Source organism: Eptatretus burgeri, chromosome 10, assembly GCF_056783735.1.
Source record: "Eptatretus burgeri isolate ZD-2024b chromosome 10, Ebu_testis_v1, whole genome shotgun sequence".
Lineage (NCBI taxonomy): Eukaryota > Metazoa > Chordata > Myxini > Myxiniformes > Myxinidae > Eptatretus > Eptatretus burgeri.
Genome location: NC_140970.1, coordinates 15,708,813 through 15,729,069, shown reverse-complemented (window position 1 = coordinate 15,729,069; position 20,257 = coordinate 15,708,813). Strand labels below are relative to the sequence as shown.

Genomic DNA, 20,257 nt, shown 5'->3' with positions numbered 1-20,257 from the left:
ATCAAGAACGCTACACGCCCACTTCTGATCGGTCCAATTAGCAAGCGTGGAGCGGCTTGGCCCCGCCTCCAGGCGCGTATGTGTGAAATCCATATATGCAAATTCTAGGATCAGGGGAGGTTCACGCCCACTTTTCCTCGGTTCAATTGGCGAGTGTCTCTGCCCCCGAGGTCATCCTGATCCGGAAATTTGCATATTGTTTTCTCCTGCCGGCCTATAAAACGGCGAGCGCAAGGTGAATCGTGGCAGAGTTTTGGTAAGAGAGTCACTTTTTGGTTGGAGAGCAGAGTGTGGCAGCGGCAGAGTGTGGCAGCGGCAGAGTGTGGCAGAGAGTGGAGTTGGGTGGTGAAGGCATCGAGTTGGGTTCTGCAGTCGGCTGAGGAGAGTTGTGGGAAGAGGCCAAGGAGCTCGGGTCCGAGGCGAGAAGGACGGCGGTCGGCGACGAGGTCGCGGTGGGAGTAATTCGAGTATTCAAAACAATATATATATATATATATATATATATATATATATATATATATATATATATATATATATATATATATATATATATATATACAGTAGACTAGGTGTAAGTCGGCAGCGTGTAACTCGTCACTTCGCCTAAGTCGGCAGCATCAAAAAGTCCCGAATTTATCTCATGTTAAATCCCTTTGAATAAAGGGTCATCCCTCTGCAAGTCGTCATCTCTAAGTCGTCACTTCGTCTAAGTCGTCAGATGTTGTCCATTCCCACGTAATGGAAACTCAAGTAAATTACCACTCCTAACTCGTCACATGGAACTGCTGCCTCATGAGAAGCCCGATTTCATGGAATCCTGATGCTCGCTCATTGGTGTACACCGCCAGTGATAGGCTATTTATAACTGCGTACACACGTTGATCGCACTGCAGGCAGGATAATGGCGACTAAGCGTAAGCTTACAACTAAAACCTACCAAGAAAAATACGACATTATCCAGTTTTGCGAGGCAAATCCACTGATGAAGAAAACGGACATATCTGAGAAGTTGGACATCAAACGGCAGACATTGAACGATATCTTGAAGAATAAGGGCAAGATATTTGGACAAGTGGAGAAGATCGCGAGGCCGGTGGTAAGTGTGAAATGCGTGAAATGTGTGTGCTTGAAGATGTCGATGACGCGCTCATCATCTGGTTTCGGCAAATGTCGGCTGAGCCAAATATTCGGTTTCGGCCGATTCGGCCAAATATTCGGCCGATACTGTCTTTCGGTGGAGGATTGCCCAGCCAACATCATGGAATACAATGACCGGTTTGAATCCTTTCTCATGCACCAGATGCCCAAGAGTTTGAGGCAGTCAAACATAACGGATTACTTCGCGAAGAAGTAAAGGATCGATCGAGCTGAGTGTTGAAGTCCGATCATGGTTTTATATTGGCTTGTTTTGTACATTACCGCACTCACTTACACATAGGCATTGAGTGGTAATCATCACCACGATGACAGTGTCATGTAATTTGTCACCATACCATCACCGATGGTATACGAGTTGTCTTACAGAGTTGTTCATTATCTTTACTTTTGATAAACTGATTCATGAATTCCATCTTTGCTTGATCACTTTCCAAACTCACCAACTCACCCCCACCTATGCCCCGAGGATTGTGTTTTCCTTTTTGTACAATAGCTGGCTTTCACACATATGTGTCCAGGCCACGCGCGACTTCATCCTTCACCCCACAGTCATCATGAATGTTTGCATACGCGTAAGTCGTCACATTTCTAAGTCGTGACTTTTTTCTTGGTCCCGATGGTGACGACTTACGCCTCGTCTACTGCATATATATATATATATATATATATATATATATATATATATATATATATATATATATATATATATATATATATACATATACACACACATATATACATATATACATATACACACACATATATACATATATACATATACACACACATATATACATATATATATATATATATATATATATATATATATATACATATATACATAAATAAATAGTATCCCTGTGTCATATGAGGCGACCAGGGTTGCGTCAGGAAGGGCATCCGGCGTAAAACATGTGCCAAATCACGATGCGGATCATAACGGATGAACCGCTGTGGCGACCCCTAACGGGAGCAGCCGAAAGAAGAAGAAGAAGATATACATAAATAAATATATACATATTTTTTATTTATTTTAATATATATATATAATATCATATATATATATATATATATATATATATATATATATATATATATATATATATATATATATTCCTGTTTGCAATGGTGATGGACAGGTTGACGGGCGAGATCAGACTGGAGTATCCATGGACTATGATGTTCGTGGATGACATCATGATCTGTAGGGAGAGTTGGGAGCAGGCTGAGGCGAGCCTCAAGAGGTGGAGGTATGCACTGGAGAGAAGGGGAATGACAGTCAGTCGGAGTAAGACGGAGTACATGTGCGTAAATGAGAGGGAGGGTGGTGGTATGGTGCGGTTGCAAGGAGTTGAGGTGGGGAAGGTGGATGGATTTAAATACTTGGGATCAACTGTCCAAAGTAACGGAGAGTGTGGGAGAGAAGTGAAAAAGAGAGTGCAGGCAGGATGGATTCGGTGGAGAAGAGTTGCAGGAGTGATTTGTGACAGAAGGGTAGCTGCAAGAGTGAAGGGGAAAGTATATAAGACGGTAGTGAGACCAGCTATGTTGTATGGTTGGAGGCGGTGGCGCTAACAAAAAGACAGGAAGCGGAGCTGGAGGTGGCAGAGTTCAAGATGCTGCGATTCTCGTTGGGAGTGTCGAGGATGGACAGGATAAGAAATGCGTATATTAGAGGGACAGCGCAGGTAGGACGGTTTGGAGACAAAGTGAGAGAGGCGAGATTGAGATGATTTAGACATGTGCACAGGAGGGAAGCGGAGTATATCGGGAGAAGGATGCTGAAGATGGAGCCGCCAGGAAGGAGGAGAAGAGGAAGGCCAAAGAAGAGGTTCATGGATGCGGTGAGGGCGGACATGCGGGTGGTTGGAGTGTCAATGGAAGATGTGGAGGATAGAGCAAAATGGAGACGGTTGATCCGCTGTGGCGACCCCTAACGGGAGCTAGCCGAAAGATGAAGAAGCAGATATATATATATATATATATATATATATATATATATATATATATATATATATATATATATATATATATATATATATATATATATATATATATATATATATATATATATGTGGAAAATGCCTGGTGTCGACTTAATGGTTCGGGTGGTGGGCCTGAGGTCCTTGGATCCTGAGTTCAAATCCGTCTTGGCTGTTGAACCAATCATCAGGTGGGGTTAACTCTGCCTGTCATCCTTCCGAGGTCGGCAAAGTGAGTGCCAACTTGCTGGTGTCCTGTGTTGGAGTGGTCCCCATCCAGGGTTGTACCCAATCTCCAAGGAGACTGCTTCGGCAGCACCAATGCTTTACACAGAGTATGGTTCCAATGGATGGATATACTGTGTGTATATATATATATATATTCATAGATATAATTATATGTAGTTTCTCATACGTTTTGCATGTGATGCAATAATTGTGACTGGTATATTTATATCCCTTTGTTGTTGGATGTTTAAAGCACCACGTCACTTGTGCTATAAGCCAAACCATTCTGAAAACAATTCCTGGAAGCTGATGCTCAAATCATGTGTATTTGGTCTGGAAGCAGACATGATTACCCAATGATGGTTGTGAATGAACAATTAAACCATGTTTATGCACATGCGGTTGTAATCGGTGGATCGTTTGTCGTGTTGATATGACTGGTTTTAATGATAACTTCAATTGAAAAAAAGAAACAAAAAACAATTCACAATGTCAGATTCATCACTCTATGACTCGATGTCTCATTGTTTTTTTTGGTTTCATCCATCATTCTTAATTTTTCACTGTATTAAAAAAAATGCAACATAAGGTTTGTAGTAGAGTTCTATCTCTCACACACACACACACACACACACACACACACACACACACACACACACACACACACACACACACACACACACACACACACACACACACACACACACACACACACACACACACACACACACACACACACACACACACACACACACACACACACACACACACACACACACACACACACACACACACCTTTGAGGAAGTGAAGTTACCACACTTGCACTCTGGGTACCAAAGATGCCACACCAATGGTGCTACCTTTCTCACCACACTTTGAGCTGAATTTCGTTGGAAGGAATTCCTTCTCTCCCCACCCCACCCCCACCCCCCCAGACTCCCCCACTCCCATTGATTCCAACCTATGGGGATTGTCCATGTTCTTTCCATTTAAATGCTGAACTTCAAGCAAGGAAGCAGCACATCCCATTTTAAGTACAGTATTTGGTATGGTTCAGCCAACGTCGGTCGGGTTCTAACCACCAACCACCTAGGCTCAGAGTGGATACTCGAACCATTACCTCCACTGAACCGAATTAAACATACCATATGATCTGCATCAATGTACCATAGATCTTGTGCTTGTGGTCAATATTATTAGTCCCCTGTAAGTTTGCTCTCCATCCGTTTGTCTGTCCGTCCATCTTTCCGTCCCACCAGTGGTTTTTCCAACTTTTTTTCCCCATCCCATTTAACATATTCAATTAAAACTTGGTATGTGGCTTTATTATGTTAAGTTGCAGTACAAGTTCGAGTTTCAGGGTGTTTCGTTCTTCTTTCACCGAATTTTGCCCTTTTTGGACTTAGACAATACCACATATTATATACTACATGGTCAGTGTTCAGCTGTTATGATTCCACCCCACTGCTTGACACTTATTGCCGGTACAGCTGGCCTGACTCCATCCCAATAAAATCATGTGTCGCCATTGCAGGAAGCAGTGCAGGTCGGCAGGCCTTAGGCCTTAGTCCTGGGTGTTAGTCCATGGCCCAATGCAATTGGAATGATCCGAGGTATATCACCACTATGTATTATATATGCACATAAGCCATATGCTTGTTTTTGCCTCATTTATGTACATCGGGTTATTTTTAATACTAGTATGTGCCCGTAGGTGCGTGGCCGTACATGCAAAAAAAAAAAAAAAATATTTCAACCCGCGAGTCAGAAGCAACAACCACACAGGCCGTTCCTTTGCTCTCGCGTGCCCGTATGTGCGTGGCCGTACGTGCAAAAAAAAAAAAGAAAAAAATTTTGAACCCGTGAGCCAGAAACAACAACCACACAGGCCGTTGATTCGCTCTCGCGTGCCCGTACGTACGTGGCCCGGAAGTTCGCATATCACAGTTACGATTATTCGCAATTTAGTTTTAATGGCCAATTATTCAATTAGCGCCAACGTATTTTGCCTTTTCGCAATGTCATCGCAAGGAAAAACACAAAGAGAAAAGAAGAGGAAAAAGAAAAAGAAAAAAAAAACGTACGTGCAAAAAACAAAACAAAAGACAAACAAACAAACAAACAAAAAAACGTTCAAACAACCACACAGGCCGTTCCTTCGCTCTCGTAAACGACGACTGGATTGGGACATTGTGTTTATATATAAATGTGCATAAGAAATCGAGAAATTATTAGAATACACAAAGTCATCACTATCCGGAAGTCCGTACGTTGTAACCCGTAATGCGGAACACGGCTGAGGTTCTCTTCCCCATCGGCCACGCCTACGCAGCAACGTGTCCTGTCATTGGTTGGTAAATACATGGCCATAACTCGGGAAGCACTTGTCCGATTAATATCAAACCTTGAAAAGGCACATACTCAGGGCCCAGCAATATACCTGGCAAGTTTCAATAAATACGGTGTTTAGAGGGTTTCTTCTTCTTTAGCGTGCGTTCAATGCATCAAAATCTTTATCTTTTGAAAATTTATTGGGACCAGTCGGGGACAAACATGTATTGCAGTACAATTTTCGCTCATGTGTAATTTGTTTGGACTTCTTCTCTCGTTCGTGTGGTGTGTCTAAGTTGTTTGTCCACAAGTGAAATTAGCTGTTTTCAGCAGCCTTGGGGCCCATGTCGTCAGGTCCTCCATCTATGCAATGTATGGGGCAATCTTTGGCAAGATGATCTGCAGTCTGGGGGATGCCACACTCACAGTTGGATGAGTCAACAAGGTCCCAGGAGAACCTGTTGTGATGGAATCTGCTAACACCCATTCAGAGCTGGTTCAGGCAACACCATTCCTTCCTTGACAGATCACAAGCAGGAGGTTTGGTGGAACAGGGGAGGTGTTGTAAGCATTGGTAGGTATGCCATTGCTTCATCTGCCATGTGTGTTTGCCCAGGCAGCTACTATAGTAAAGAGCTCATTTTCAATCTTTGGAGGAGGGATCTTCTCCTTGCTTGGTGTGCAGGGGGTGGTTAGGGTTCTGAGATGCATGGAGGGCTGCTTGTCTAGTAATGGCTGCTCATGTGATGTGATGGGGATGGATGCCCACAAGGACTGGGAAATGATGGTTGGGAGTTGGGCAAAGGCATCCACTGATGGTCCTGAAGGAATAGCTGAGGTGCCCATCTACTACCTTCTTTGTGTGGTAGCTCCTTTCCCTATGGACACATCGTATTCTGTAGAGGTGGGCACCAGGGCAAGTGTTGAGGTGTGTAAGGTAGTGAAATTATCTCCTCAGTCGTGGCCAGCTAATCTGTGGATGAGGTTAAGGTTAACTCGAGCAGCTGTTTTCCATGCTATCATCGGTGCATGCTGCCTGAAGGTCAGGGACAGGTCAATTTGCACACCAAGGGAGGTAGGAGCATGCGTGGAGGGAAGCCGGATGTTATTTAGCTGGACTTCCATCTGCCTGTCTGCGTAACTGTTCTGAAGGTGGAATACAGAGCAGCCTGACTTTTTAACGTTGAGACGGAGGTGTCATTGGTGGCAGTCGGGGTCCATAGAAGTAACGTCCCTGGCTGAGAGTGGCCTCGACTTCCTCAAAACACTTGCTGGGATGCAGGATCGCAAAATCGTCGGTGTCGGCAAGTTTTGTACATGCTGTCTCAGAGAGGTCTGATCTGTATACGTTGAACAGCAGGGTGCTAAGACTCAGACTTTCAGAACTCCACAATCGTAGAAGGGGTATGAATATCTCATGATCACAAAAAGTATCACATAGAAGAATAACATACATGATTCATGTAGTAACGTAGATCTCAACTCAGAGAATGCCAGGATGACAACCGGTTGGTCGACTCAAAGTCTTGCAGGGTGAACCTCGAGGAGGTCGGTTGTCATGTGTTTGAAATGTTGATGAATGACTGTATACTGGAAAAGGAATGCAGTTTGTTGCAAAACATAACTTGTTTACATTCCCATTATACTTGTGGAATGAAACTAAGCCTATTGTTTTCATCTCTAAATCTTGGCTCAAGTGTGGCCTGGAATATTTATTCCATCTGCCATGTTGTCCAGCTTCCAGAAGGGCCCTGTAAACTTATCCCTTACATGTTGTGCAGAGATACAGAAATGGGATGCCATTTGCTGCACGATTCAACACCAATCGATGGGCATATCATGTCAGAGGATGCTTATTCAGTACATATACAAATGTGATGGAAATTTAGATTCACTCTTCCTTTACCCACAAAATACCCAGGATACATCAGGTACACACCACTAAGTCAATAAACCATTTTTTTTTATGATAAAGCACCAGCTTGGCCCAGGAAATGAAGTGTAAACAATATTTAAAATATATATTTTGTTCATGCCTTGAGGAAGCCAACAAAATGAAGTCCATAAGTTCAAATCTCAGCTACTCAAAAGGCATCATAAAACCCATGACGAGGGACCATAAACCCATGTCTTTGCCAGAGGACTTCCGGGAATGTCACGACATTGTGATAGAAAACATCCATCATTATCTACTTTTAATGATGTGCATATATGCATCAGGAAGATGATAATTGGTTTTGGGTCATTTATTGGCACAATTCGCCTACTCATGGTCACTTGAGAGTTGCAATGCCATGGGTTTCCACATGTCTCATGAGATTGTGAGCTGGACAGTGAACTGTGACGTGTTTCTGTGAAGTCGTTGATAGTATGATAGGGGAGGGGAAATCATGAGTTGTTCCACTGTTTAATGTGGGAATGCCTGCTTGCTTTTATGAGCGGTGAGGAGGGGAAGACAGAGTTGGGGTTGGGAGGGGAGAGAGCAAAGATGGGGGCAGAGTTGGGAGTGGGAGGTTGAGGCTTTTCGGAGTGGTAGGCTGGGGGGTGCGGGTGATTAGGACTTTTGGTAGGGGGATGTTGAGGAGTTGTATGGGGGGCACGGGTGAGGAGGGAGGGAGAGAGAGAGAGAGAGAGAGAGAGAGAGAGAGAGAGAGAGAGAGAGAGAGAGAGAGAGAGAGAGAGAGAGAGAGAGAGAGAGAGAGAGAGAGAGAGAGAGAGAGAGAGAGAGAGAGAGAGAGAGTAAATGATGCTGTCACTGTGCAGTCTGATTTGTGGTGCACATGTATGCACGAGGAAGGAGAGGTAGTGTGTGAAATAGAGTAAAATAAAATAGATAAGAGAATAAAGAATGGGATTTTGCACCTGCCTAAAAGCCCTCACAATGCATTGTGTCTCATTAACCCATTAGACATAAGGGCGATCTAAAACAGATACTAATGAAATAACTGTCTCAGGACCACTACATGTTGTCTGCCATTGCCTTGGAGAAGTGCCGGTTTCACAGAAATGCAACAATATCAAGAACATCCTGGCAAAGTGGCTTCCAGGTAAACACTTCACTTGTGTATCTGTAACATAAGTTTGTTTATTCATTTACTTACTTACTTCTTCTTTCGGCTGCTCCCGTTAGGGGTCGCCACAGCAGATCATCCGTATGATCCGCATAGTGATTTGGCACATGTTTTACGCCGGATGCCCTTCCTGACGCAACCCTGGTCGCCTCTTACGACACAGGGATCTGGTACACCTATTTTAACCGGGGTATACACCAGCCCAGTACACTGGTACTCATTTCGCCGACCTCGGAAGGATGACAGGCTGAGTCCAACCCCCTGGTGTATTAATTCAGTGGCCCAACGGGGCTTGAACTCAGGACCTTTTGGATCCCAAGCCGCTGCCCTAACCACTGCGCCAACACCAGGCTAAGTCTGTTTGTTCATTTATTTTTTCAAATTAGTCTAAGTGTTGCAGTTAACATTGGTTAGCTACATGTCATGGTCCATGACATTAGGCATTCATCAGTGTGAACCTTTACTTACGCGTTACACTTCATACTGCCACGGTTTCTGTGATACGTTTTTAGGTTACATCAATCCTGTCTGATTGTTTGCTTATTGTGACGTGTTCGAAGAACGAAAATAAATAATTAAGTAATACAATCTTCCTTTTGAGTGCAGAGAAAGAGCTTGATTAGAAAATGGACAGATTACACTTCACACACACACAATGGGCACAGGTTCAGTGTGCAGCGCTCGGTGGAAACAAAATGGCTTCAAATTGCAAATGGTCGCTACTCCTAGTATATAGGGATTCTAATGACTGCTGCACCTCCTTTCTTTGTGTTGAACATTAATTTTTTTTTTGTCCTGCAACTACATTAATGAAAGTGAGACATATTCTCTGAAGGTGAGGCATCAGATGAGAGAATGTTTTCCTCACTGAACTGGCTGCTCGCCCAAACAAAACATGGCTTCGACCACATTGTTTGACATGGACAGGATAGTATAAAATAACAGAGGCCTTTTGCGGTCTCCTGCACTTCCTCTTCTTCTGGTTCTTATAGAGAGGCACTTGCAGACTCAGGAACAGGAAATGCTTGTACATATTTCTCGACAGTATTTCTTGCACATGTTTGATTCTACGTTGGGCATCTGGGATGCGCAGCCATTCGAGCAGTTGATCCACACTTGAAATCCAGTGATCTCAGGTGGACAACCGTAATTTTGTGCCATGTTTGAAGCTTGCAGCACAATTTGTGGCTTAGAGAAATTTTCCATCATTGGAAAATTAATTCCCAGAAATAGCTACTGCTGAAAGGCCAAGAAAAATTTTGGCTCGGGCTGTGGTTTGTGTAACTGGCTTTTTCAGCAATGCACGAAAACGAACAGTTTTCTCGAATCTTAGTAATACTTTTGCTGAAATAAAATTGTTACGAAAGATTACTAACTCTATACATCACATGCGAAGCAGCAAACATCATTGGGAGTAAAAACTCCTCCGACTTCCTTAATGGCCCAATTATTCTACTGGCATGTGGAGTCACCCGGGGAAAGACTTTTTATGCCCATCTTTCAGGAACGAGCTAGCTTGGCCTGACATTTGACTGAAAGTGGTGGGAATATCTTATTTTAATAAATTTGAGAAATGTCTGTGTGTGCCGTTGCTTGTTATCCCCATATGTTGGTTTCAGAAGGTGGAACCGAGCCCTCCCAGGTCTCAAAGTATCCACCTCCATTAGCGTATGTGTGTGTGTTTTCTATGCATTCCTGAACTGCTGTACACAATGAGATGAAAGCTGATGGTTGTACATGTGGGGTGCACGGGGAGGTTTCAGGTGGTAAAATATATAAACTGTATATAAAGCATATTCGGGTGAAAGAAGTGATCCTCCAAGCTTCTTGTCTGCCACCGAGAAGGTGGGAAGAAACATGTGAGGATGCTGGAAAAAACTATAAAAAGGTCAGGTCGAGGCAAATTGTGGAGACAACAGTCGGAGTGGATGGACAGTCAGTTGAATAACGTTGCATTGGTTGTCATAATGGACATGGTGTTAAGGGTGAGTGGCTGTTGTAAGTGATATTGCTTCTCCCCAAGTTTCACTGTGGCTGTCACCTGTATCTTGCACTTGTGTCTGGTTTTGAAGTAACTGTGTCCATAGCATGCATTGACATCATGTACACATTTCAGCCTCACCACCTCCTGGGAGTTGTTACGTGGACCCTTTTTCACATGGTGTTCCGCAGGTGTGATATCTTTGTTCCTTCACACTCAGAGCCAACCCTCTTTCTATTGATAGCCATTTTAGTTCCTGATATTGCTGTGAAGGAACCACGAACAACCTGGCAATTACTCGGCGAAGGAATACACCAACTCAGAAAATCCTTGTGACTATAGTTTGCAGCAATACAAGCCTCGGTCGATCATACATCATGGCAGTTGTCTAAAGTGCCTGGGCACATGATAGTAAGAACAAATTGACTGAAGTATTGTATAACTAGCAAATACGATCCATCGCTTCGCTGACGGGAATATTAATGGAGGTGGGGTAGAGAAAGTGGGAGAAGAGGGAGGGGAAGGATGGAGGAGGGTGAGGGAAGGGAGGGAAGGGAGGGAAAGAGGTGGGGGGAGGACAGTGAAATAGTGGTGGGAAGCGGAGGGAGTGGTGGGAAGGGGAAGGAGTGGTGGGATAGGGGTGAGGGAGGGAGAGAAAGGAGGGGCAAGTGTGGAGGGGTTAGGGGTGAGGGAGAGGGAGGGGGGATTCCGACAGATGAGATTCCCAGTTTAACATCCATCTGAGAGATGACACACACATTGATGAATCACTCTGCCTGTGAAACACCGGGATGACAGTTTATAGCTGGGTCGGGATTCAAACCCAGGTGGAACAGCTTTGAGCGAGCATGCAAACCTCAACTATCCTACATTATACAAACTGAAATGATGCAGAAAAAATACAAAAGCAAAAAACTTTCATTTGTTCAATTCGCACATTCTTTGACAGTCCATCCTCTCATCGACCTCTGAGTTGTATGGTAATCGAGGGGGTTTGGCAGGAGGAGAGAGTGGGGAGGGAAGGCAGTGTGAGGCAGGATGAGGGGGGGCAGCGTGGGGGGGGAGGAAGGCAGCATGAGGGGGAGGGGAAGGCAGTGCGAGGGGGAAGGATAGCGTGAGGGGGTGGGAGGCAGCACAAAGGGGAGGGGAAGGTGGGGGGGGGGAGAAGCAGCATGATGCGGGAGAAGGCAGTGTGAGGGTGGGGGGTGCAGCATGAGGGGGGCACCATGAAGGGGGGAGGCAGCATGGGGGTGGGACGCAGCATGGGGGGATGCAGCACGGGGGGGAAGGCAATGTGAGGGGCGGTCAACGTGGGGGGGGGGGGGAGGAGAGGCAAGAAATTAAATGCAGAAACACTTTTATACATGGCAGTGGAATAGAATGACATCAATAATGATTCAGCTTGATTCCCTTCCCCATCCCACCCCCCAAGTTTAGAATTCCTTACCAGGACCTATTGTTGTGCTTATGAGCTAAATGGGCAAACCGCAGGAACTGGAAAGGAAGTGTAAATGGTAAGAAGCTTTTCCCTCAAACCTGAATGAAATATTTTTTTATATCTATGCCATGTAATTATTTGTTCGTAAGTTTTTCGGAGCATATTAGGAGGCTCATGCAAAAAAAAAAATTATATAAATTTTTTATAGCACAACAACCTTGCTGAGTCTCCCAGACTCCAAAGACTGGAAAGGAAGGGTTGTCAGGTCAGGTCAGGTCAGGTTCGATCTGTGACCTGCTTCAGGTACCATGTAAACCTGTGCTAACCTGTTCCATGGTCGGGTTGTCGGCGACTAAACCGTCTCCCCCACCAGGTTTTCTGGTGAGGAGGGTGTTTGGATATGGACACCCAGCAGGATTAAAAACAAAACCTGTCAAAGGGCGGAGGAGCTCCTTGTGAGCCAACGGCCATCCATATCTAGTGCCCAACTGTGTCTGCGGACGTCCTCCTGCAGTTGGGTTACTTCTTATTAGGAGTTTGGTGGCAGGATTTGCACTCCGGCCACCGTAAAACCCTTCATTCCGCAAAACGTAAAAACGCAAAAAAATCTGAAAACCCACTCCGTGGGAGTACCTCCTGTGCAGCTTCCCTTCGCAGGGCAGCTCACCGGATGATGGGATTGGGGCAAAGCCTTCGGGACCCCCAATCTTTGATCGGAGGGAAACCATGGGGTAACATCCCTGGGTCAGATTGCGGGAGAGTGTGTCGGAGTGGTGCTGAGGTGTCGTCCACCAGACGGCGGTCTCCTTGGGTTAACCTGAGGGGGTCCCTTCGGGTGGGTGCCTGGAATGTCCTATCCCTAAGAGAGGATGATCACCTGTCTCTGTTATCATCTGAGCTCAAGCGTTTGGACATCGGGATTGCAGCTCTCTCTGAGGTTCGGAGACCGGATTGCGGCGAGATAATGGTGGGTGGTTACACCTACTATTGGTCTGGTCGGTCTGATGGTTACCATACCCAAGGAGTTGCTGTAGCTGTGTCCAATAAGCTGACCCCAATGATAATTGAGGTAACACCGGTCAACGAGTGTATTATGAGATTAAGGATTCGTCACTCCTTAGGTGTCATTTCCCTGGTCTCTGTTTATGCTCCGACTGAGGCGAGTGATCTCACCGTGAAGGATGCATTCTACGCCACACTCGAGTCTGTGGTTAATCAGTGCCCCAGACGAGATACACTTCTAATCTTGTGGGATTTCAATGCATCGACTGGAACTGATAGGGACGGTTATGAGGTGTGTGTTGGTCCCCATGGGTCAGGAACTATGAACCAGAATAGCACTAAGTTCCTTGACTTTGCAAGAAGTCATGGACTTAGGGTGGCTGGTTCATGGTTTCAGCGCCCACAAGCTCATCGCTGGACTTGGTATTCCAACGCTGGCGGTGTGGCAAAGGAGATTGACCATGTCCTCATTGATGGTCGTTGGAGGATGATCCAGAACTGCAGGGTCTACCGGAGTGCTCAGTTCCTCAATACTGACCACAGGCTTGTTGTAGCAACTCTAAAGCTGCACCTTAAATCCTGGAGAATGGTACCATCCCAGCCTAGGCTGGATGTTGCCAAGCTCAGGGATGAGAGAGTAGCTGAGGAGTTTGCGAACAGGCTGAGTGGACACTTGGGGGGTCTGGGTGCTTTGGGGGGTCCTGAAGAGTTGTGGAGCGCCTTCAAGACCACCGTCCTTGACGTTGCCGGTGGATGTCTTGGAACTCACCGCAGGGCAAAGAATTTTGTCTCTCGACGGACACTGGATACCATTGACCAGAGTCGCAGGGCCAGGCTGAATGGCAGAGCTGAGCTGTTCAGGGTGCTGAGGCGTAAAACTGTACGTGCACTGAGGGTGGACAAGGAAGCCTGTGTGCGAGGAATCTGTGAGGAGGTAGAGCATCACCCGTGGACAGGTGATTCTCGTCCCGCTTACAGGGGAATTCGCGCATTACGTTCATCCAAGCCCATCCCTCGGAGCACTGCAGTTCGAGCAGAGAGAGGTAGGCTCTTGACAGAGGAGTCTGAAGTGAAGGCCCGCTGGGCCGGTTACTTTGAGCGGTTGTACCAGGCTGATCCCCCAGCTGTCGAGTTGGACGTCAAGGGTGTTACAATCCCTGTTGCTGACCCTCAAATCAACTGTGGTCCACCTTCGCTTGTGGAAACACGGGCTGCGGTGAACCAGTTGAAACGGGGAAAAGCTCCAGGGATCTGTGGCATCCATGCCGAACTTCTCAAGGCTGGTGGAAATGCTGCACTCGTGTCGTTGCATGCAGTTTTGTGCTCTGCCTGGAACACAGGCATCATCCCAACTGACTGGAAGAGGGGCCTTGTTGTCCCTCTCTGGAAAGGGAAGGGTGATCGCCAAGACTGCAACAACTACCGAGGGGTGACGCTGCTCTCAGTGCCAGGCAAGGTCTTTGCTCGGATAATTCTTGATAGGGTTTGCCACCATCTGCTTGAGCACCAGCGTCCAGAGCAGTCAGGCTTTACACCAAAGAGGTCAACGATTGACCGTAGCCTTGCACTTCGTGTCCTCACCGAACGCAGATGAGAGTTTCGGCAGGGGCTGCTTGCAGCCTATGTTGATCTCTGTAAAGCGTTTGATGCAGTGAATCGGGATGTCCTCTGGAGGATTCTTGGTCTTCGTGGGGTGCCACCAAAACTGATCGATCTGATGTCTGAACTCTACTCTGGTACTGAGAGTGCTGTGAAGTGTGGTGGTACCACCTCTGACTTATTTCCAGTTGTTACTGGAGTTCGTCAGGGATGTGTACTTGCCCCCACACTTTTCAGCACTTGTATGGACTGGATTTTAGGGAGGATGTCGGAGAGATCAAGTTGCGGTGCATCGTTTGGGAATGTCAAGATCTCGGACCTTGATTTTGCAGACGATGCAGTCATCTTTGCGGAGACTTTAGACATCCTTTTGGGGGCCCTCAAGGTGCTGAATGAGGAGTCGGAGCCGCTGGGATTACGGGTTTCTTGGGTCAAAACTAAGATCCAGGCTTTCGGTGACATCTTGGATGCTGCTGTCCTGTCTGTGTCTGTTTGTGGTGAGGAGGTTGAGGTCGTGGAGAGATTCACTTACCTTGGCAGTGATATTCATGTCTCTGCTGGCTGCGAGTCAGAGGTCAATAGACGTCTGGGTCGGGCCTGGGGAGTCATGGATTCACTGGATCATGGGGTGTGGCGCTGCCGGTACCTGTGCGGGAGGACAAAAGTCCGAGTCTTCAGGTCCTTGGTACTTCCAGTCTTGCTCTATGGGTGCGAGACTTGGACTCTGACCAAGGATCTGAGATGGAGACTTAATTCCTTTGGTACCAGGTGTCTTCGGAGAATCCTTGGCTATCGCTGGTCGGATTTTGTATCCAACGAGCGGTTGCTGAGAGAGGCTCGGATGAGATTTGTTACCTGCATAGTCCGTGAGCGTCAGTTGCGGCTGTATGGACATGTGGCTCGTTTTCCTGACGCTGATCCTGCTTACCAGATTCTCTCAGCGAGGGAGTCTCATGAGTGGAGGAGGCCAGTGGGCCGACCACGTGCCTCATGGTTGCAGCAGGTTGACCATCATCTCAAGGAGATGGGGATGGGCCTGGCATCCGCCTGGGGGATGGCCAGACGGAGGCCCCTGGAGTACCGGCGGAAAGTGGACGCAGCGACGCGCTGTTCTGGCACATGCTCCCATACCTGACCTGACCTGACCTGAAGGGTTGTGCTATGAATTAATCTTTTCCCTCGAACCTGAACATTTTTTTTCATATTTATGTCTGAATTATTTGTAACTAAGTTATCGGAGCATGCAAGTTGGCTTATGCAAATAAAATAATTATCTTATAACATAGTTATATGGAAGCACAACAACAACCTTACCGTGTCCCCAAGATCTCTCCATGACATCTAAGGGTGAACAGAGGGGGAGGGAGGAGGAGCAGAGGGAGAGACTGATCGGGATAGGAGAGAGTGAGAGAAGGGTGGGAGAGAGAGAGTGAGAGAAGGGTGGATTCCAGTAGATGTGATGTACAGTTTAATGGCACAGATATTGAAGAATCGCCCTGCCTCTGAAACACCAGGATGACAGTTTATAGCTGGGTCACGATTCAAACCCAGGCTAGACAGCTTAGAGTGAGTATGCACACCTCTCGGCTTTCCTGCCATGATGTGGCGATTCATTACTTCATCACAACTGAAAACATTTTTTTTTAAACTCACTGTGATCATATAATTATTTTGCCTTCCTACGTCCAGTATTGAAACGCAGTATCGCCATTGTTTGAAGCTTGAAGAACGTGCACCAAGCGGCTTCACCAAGCAATCCAGGAAACAGTTCAAGAAACTTTTAAAAACGAAACGTTTAATTTTTATTTGTATTTATCGATGCAGAAGTGATGGGTTGTATAATGGAAGATCGTACAAAAAGGGGGAAACAGGGTACAAAGTAAAATTTCACATTTTAGCGAGCCAGCCAACGCTTGTTGCACTGCACAACAACTCGTGGCCAACGCACGTGAGTAGTCCTGACCTTTGTTCAAGTCAATCGATATAAATTATTCAGTGACAGTGTGAATAATGTAGAGCACTTGCCAAGTGGCTTAAGCACTCCATGAAGCACTCCAATTAAACGGTTGATAAGGAACGGCTGGCTTGGCAAGCAATGATCTGTCATATTACACACCTCCTGGAGACACCCAAGCAATATCCGAATTGGACAAACGAACACTTTTTTTAGCAGTTGGTGCTGCTGCTAAATTTAATTATTGAGCTTAAAATTTGTACTTCTGCTTAGTTTAAGAGATTCTCGAAGTTATGGCATGTGTGATAATGAAATAAAGCCAAGAATGCTGATGTCTCCAGGCATTCATAAGCATTGCAATGTATCCAGCGATTTGTAGCTATGATGAACAGGGATTGGATAATATGAGTGAGGAAAGTGAAAAAAAAGTATATCATTAAAAAATTGATGCGTCTGTTTCAAGTCAAGGCATGGTTGAGCAGGCCAAAAAACATGGCAGCTAGAGATCCCAGAGAGGTTACCCAGGAAACGCCTTCAGACCCCAGAGAGAGAGCCGTGGACCAGGATACGCCTGATAAAGGATATAATTAAATAAGGCCATTAATTATCTTCAGGGCTGTTTCACAATCAGGGTAACCACCATGTTCCACAAACAGACAAAAAAATTATCATTTATGTTTCTAAAGCATTTGTGCCCACAAATTACCTTATATACCAGAGATAATATGTGTAAAATTTCAGAGCTACAAGTCAAAGAGTCAATTTGTTATGAACGAGGAGAAGATTGGATGTCATGTTTTTAAAAATTGATTTTATTTTCTTATATTTTCCATTTGAATCATTACAAGACATTGACTGTCAAAATTAATATAATTTATTTGTACGGGGGACTTTGGATTTGTGACTCAAAATCATTCTGCTTGTATAATATTATGAATTTAATAAATTTATTTAAAATTACCTGGAGAATACAATAATTCCAAATGATAAATCAGCAATGTTTGCATCATTGTCTTTCTCATGCACATACTTTTACGGTTTTATGAGCTATTTCATACTTCTTTCCTTGAAAATTGACTTTTGTGATTTTGGCTTCGGGAGAGGACATTTTTTGACGAATACATATATACCTACACACTGGGTACAAATAGTTGCAATATAAAAGAAATTGCATGAAATGAATGTTATAAACAACTAATTTGCATAACTTAATGTGCAAGATTTTAGCAGGAATAACAAAAAAAATGTTGGCAGATATTTAGCTGTTCCAGAGAGGACACTTTTTGACGGATAGGCATTTCCAGCATACATATGACTCTGTGGTCAACACACCTCAAGCCCAAACTTTTCTGTCTTTAGTGTCATGCAATAATATGATGTGTTACTTCAGAATAGCTGAATAGTTCCAACAATATGCATTCCTTCCCCATAGAATTAATGATGTGTTCCGGAGAGGACATTTTTGATGGACAAAAGATGTGATCAGGAAAACATATTTCCCATAATGCAAATTAATTACACTGAATTTTATTTCTTCTGTGGAACAAATTAGACCTTTCAATGCAAAAATATGTTCAGTGTTAAAGAATGCATATTATATTATAACTGAATAAAATTGACTGGACAAATTGGGGATATAGTGAATTGAAACATGCAATTGGTGAAAATTTATCTGATTATTGCCTCTCCATAGAATAATAAGTTAAGTGTGACAAAGACATCACAGGTGTAGGTGGGACACATGTCTACCTGTGTAGTTATGCATTAGACAACACCATTATACCAACACAAAACATAGTGCATGGCCCCATCTTGTTATTTGTACGAGATAACCCTGATTGTGAAACAGCCCTTCAAAAAGGGTGTATTTTATTCACCCAACACCCAATTTTCACTCATACACTTCCTTGGTGTTGTATTATTTTGCATGCAAAGCTTCAGGCTGCGAGGTTTCATGGTTTTGGAATTATGGAGGACACACACACACATACACATACACACACACACACACACGTATTAATATAGAAGACAAAGTATGGCATAAAGTTAGCTTTTATTAGGCTGAGCAGCCATCATTCATATGAAATGAAGGTGAAATCTTTCTCTCTTTGACTATTCCAAGGATGTAGGTTTCCTCCATGAGGTTACAATGGGAGAAAAGACAAATTACTGGCTTTTCAGATGGGCATTTAGCCAGTAATCCAAAAATCTTGAATTGGAGACCCTCTTCAACAAGTCTTGGCTACAAAGAGTTATTTAAACTATTTTGCTTGGATAGTGAGTGGAAGAGGAAGTAGAAAGGTAAGATGAGATTAGAGTGCATACATTTTGATTGTAATACTGTATTGTAAATTAAGTATTTTAGCAATGGCCAAAAAGGCTGCTTTTGAACATTTTGGATCCACAAAGAGAAAAGCAACATGTAATTTCGAACAAACTTGAGAATGGTAAAAATAAGGAATGGTTAGATGAAATATCTCCATCAGTTTTGGAAATGTTAAAACCGTCAGCGGAAGGATGGACGATGAGCATAAACGAACTGGAAGATGATTCCATTCTCAAGAATAAATGACCCATTACCTTTTAAAATTTCTCTTTCGTTGTTGATGCAATATACAGGTAGTGGACAAAAAAAACGAAACACCTGGGTAAATGAGGGACACCAAGTATATTGAAAGCAACAGCTTCCACACAGCTGTGGCCCATGCATTAATTAAGCAAATAACATTCTAGCATGCTTCAGGTCATGTATAAAACTGCTGCACAGGCTTGGTTGCTGGTAATTATGGCTAGCATAGCTACAAAAGGAGATGTCAGTGATTTTGAAAGAGGGTGATTGTTGGGTCGTGTTTGGCAGGATCATCAGTGACAAAGACAGCTCAACTTTCTGATGTTTCATGAGCAAAGGTGTCTAAGGTTATGTCGGCATGGAACTCCGAGGGAAAGACATTATCAGCAAAGGGCAACAGTGGGAAAAGCACACACTCCTGGATCGTGATATCCATGCATCCATTTGAAGTGCAAGGCAACGCAGGTGAGCAACTGCAGATCAATTAACTGTAAATTTCACCCTGGGGCGCGAGCAGCCAGTTTCATAAAAAATGGTCCACCGAGAACTCCATAGAGTGGGATATCACGATCGGGATGCAGTGCATAAAACACTCATTACAACTGGCAATGCATGTTTGCGAGCATCACACTGGACTACTGAGCAGTGGAGAAATGTGATATGGCCAGATGAATCATCCTTCACCATGTTCTCGACAAATGGATGAGTGCACGTGTGGTGCCTACCAAAAGAACTCCACAAACCTGAGTGCTTGGTTCAACAGTAAAGGGTTGTGGTGATTTTATAATATTGTGTGCGCATTTTCCTGGCATGGTTTGGGTGCAGTCATTCTCATAGAGGGCAAGGTCAATGCCAATCACTACTTCATGGTACTGAGTGATCATCTTCACCCAATGTTGCAGCATTTCTTTCCTGCTGGGAGAGGTGTCTTCCAGGATGACAA

At 44.6% G+C, this 20,257-nt stretch overlaps 1 protein-coding gene across 1 annotated transcript in view; it reads left to right on the top strand.

Annotated features, from left to right (window-relative positions):
- Positions 1-2,801: 2,801 nt before the first annotated feature.
- ANTXR1 (ANTXR cell adhesion molecule 1) overlaps positions 2,802-20,257 on the top strand; it is a 133,258-nt gene continuing 115,802 nt past the window's right edge. Inside the window, exon 1 of the mRNA XM_085897125.1 lies at positions 2,802-3,002. Within this exon, the coding sequence (XP_085753251.1) occupies positions 2,998-3,002 (5 nt within the window). The 5' untranslated portion in view covers positions 2,802-2,997. The remainder of the gene's footprint in view (positions 3,003-20,257) is intronic.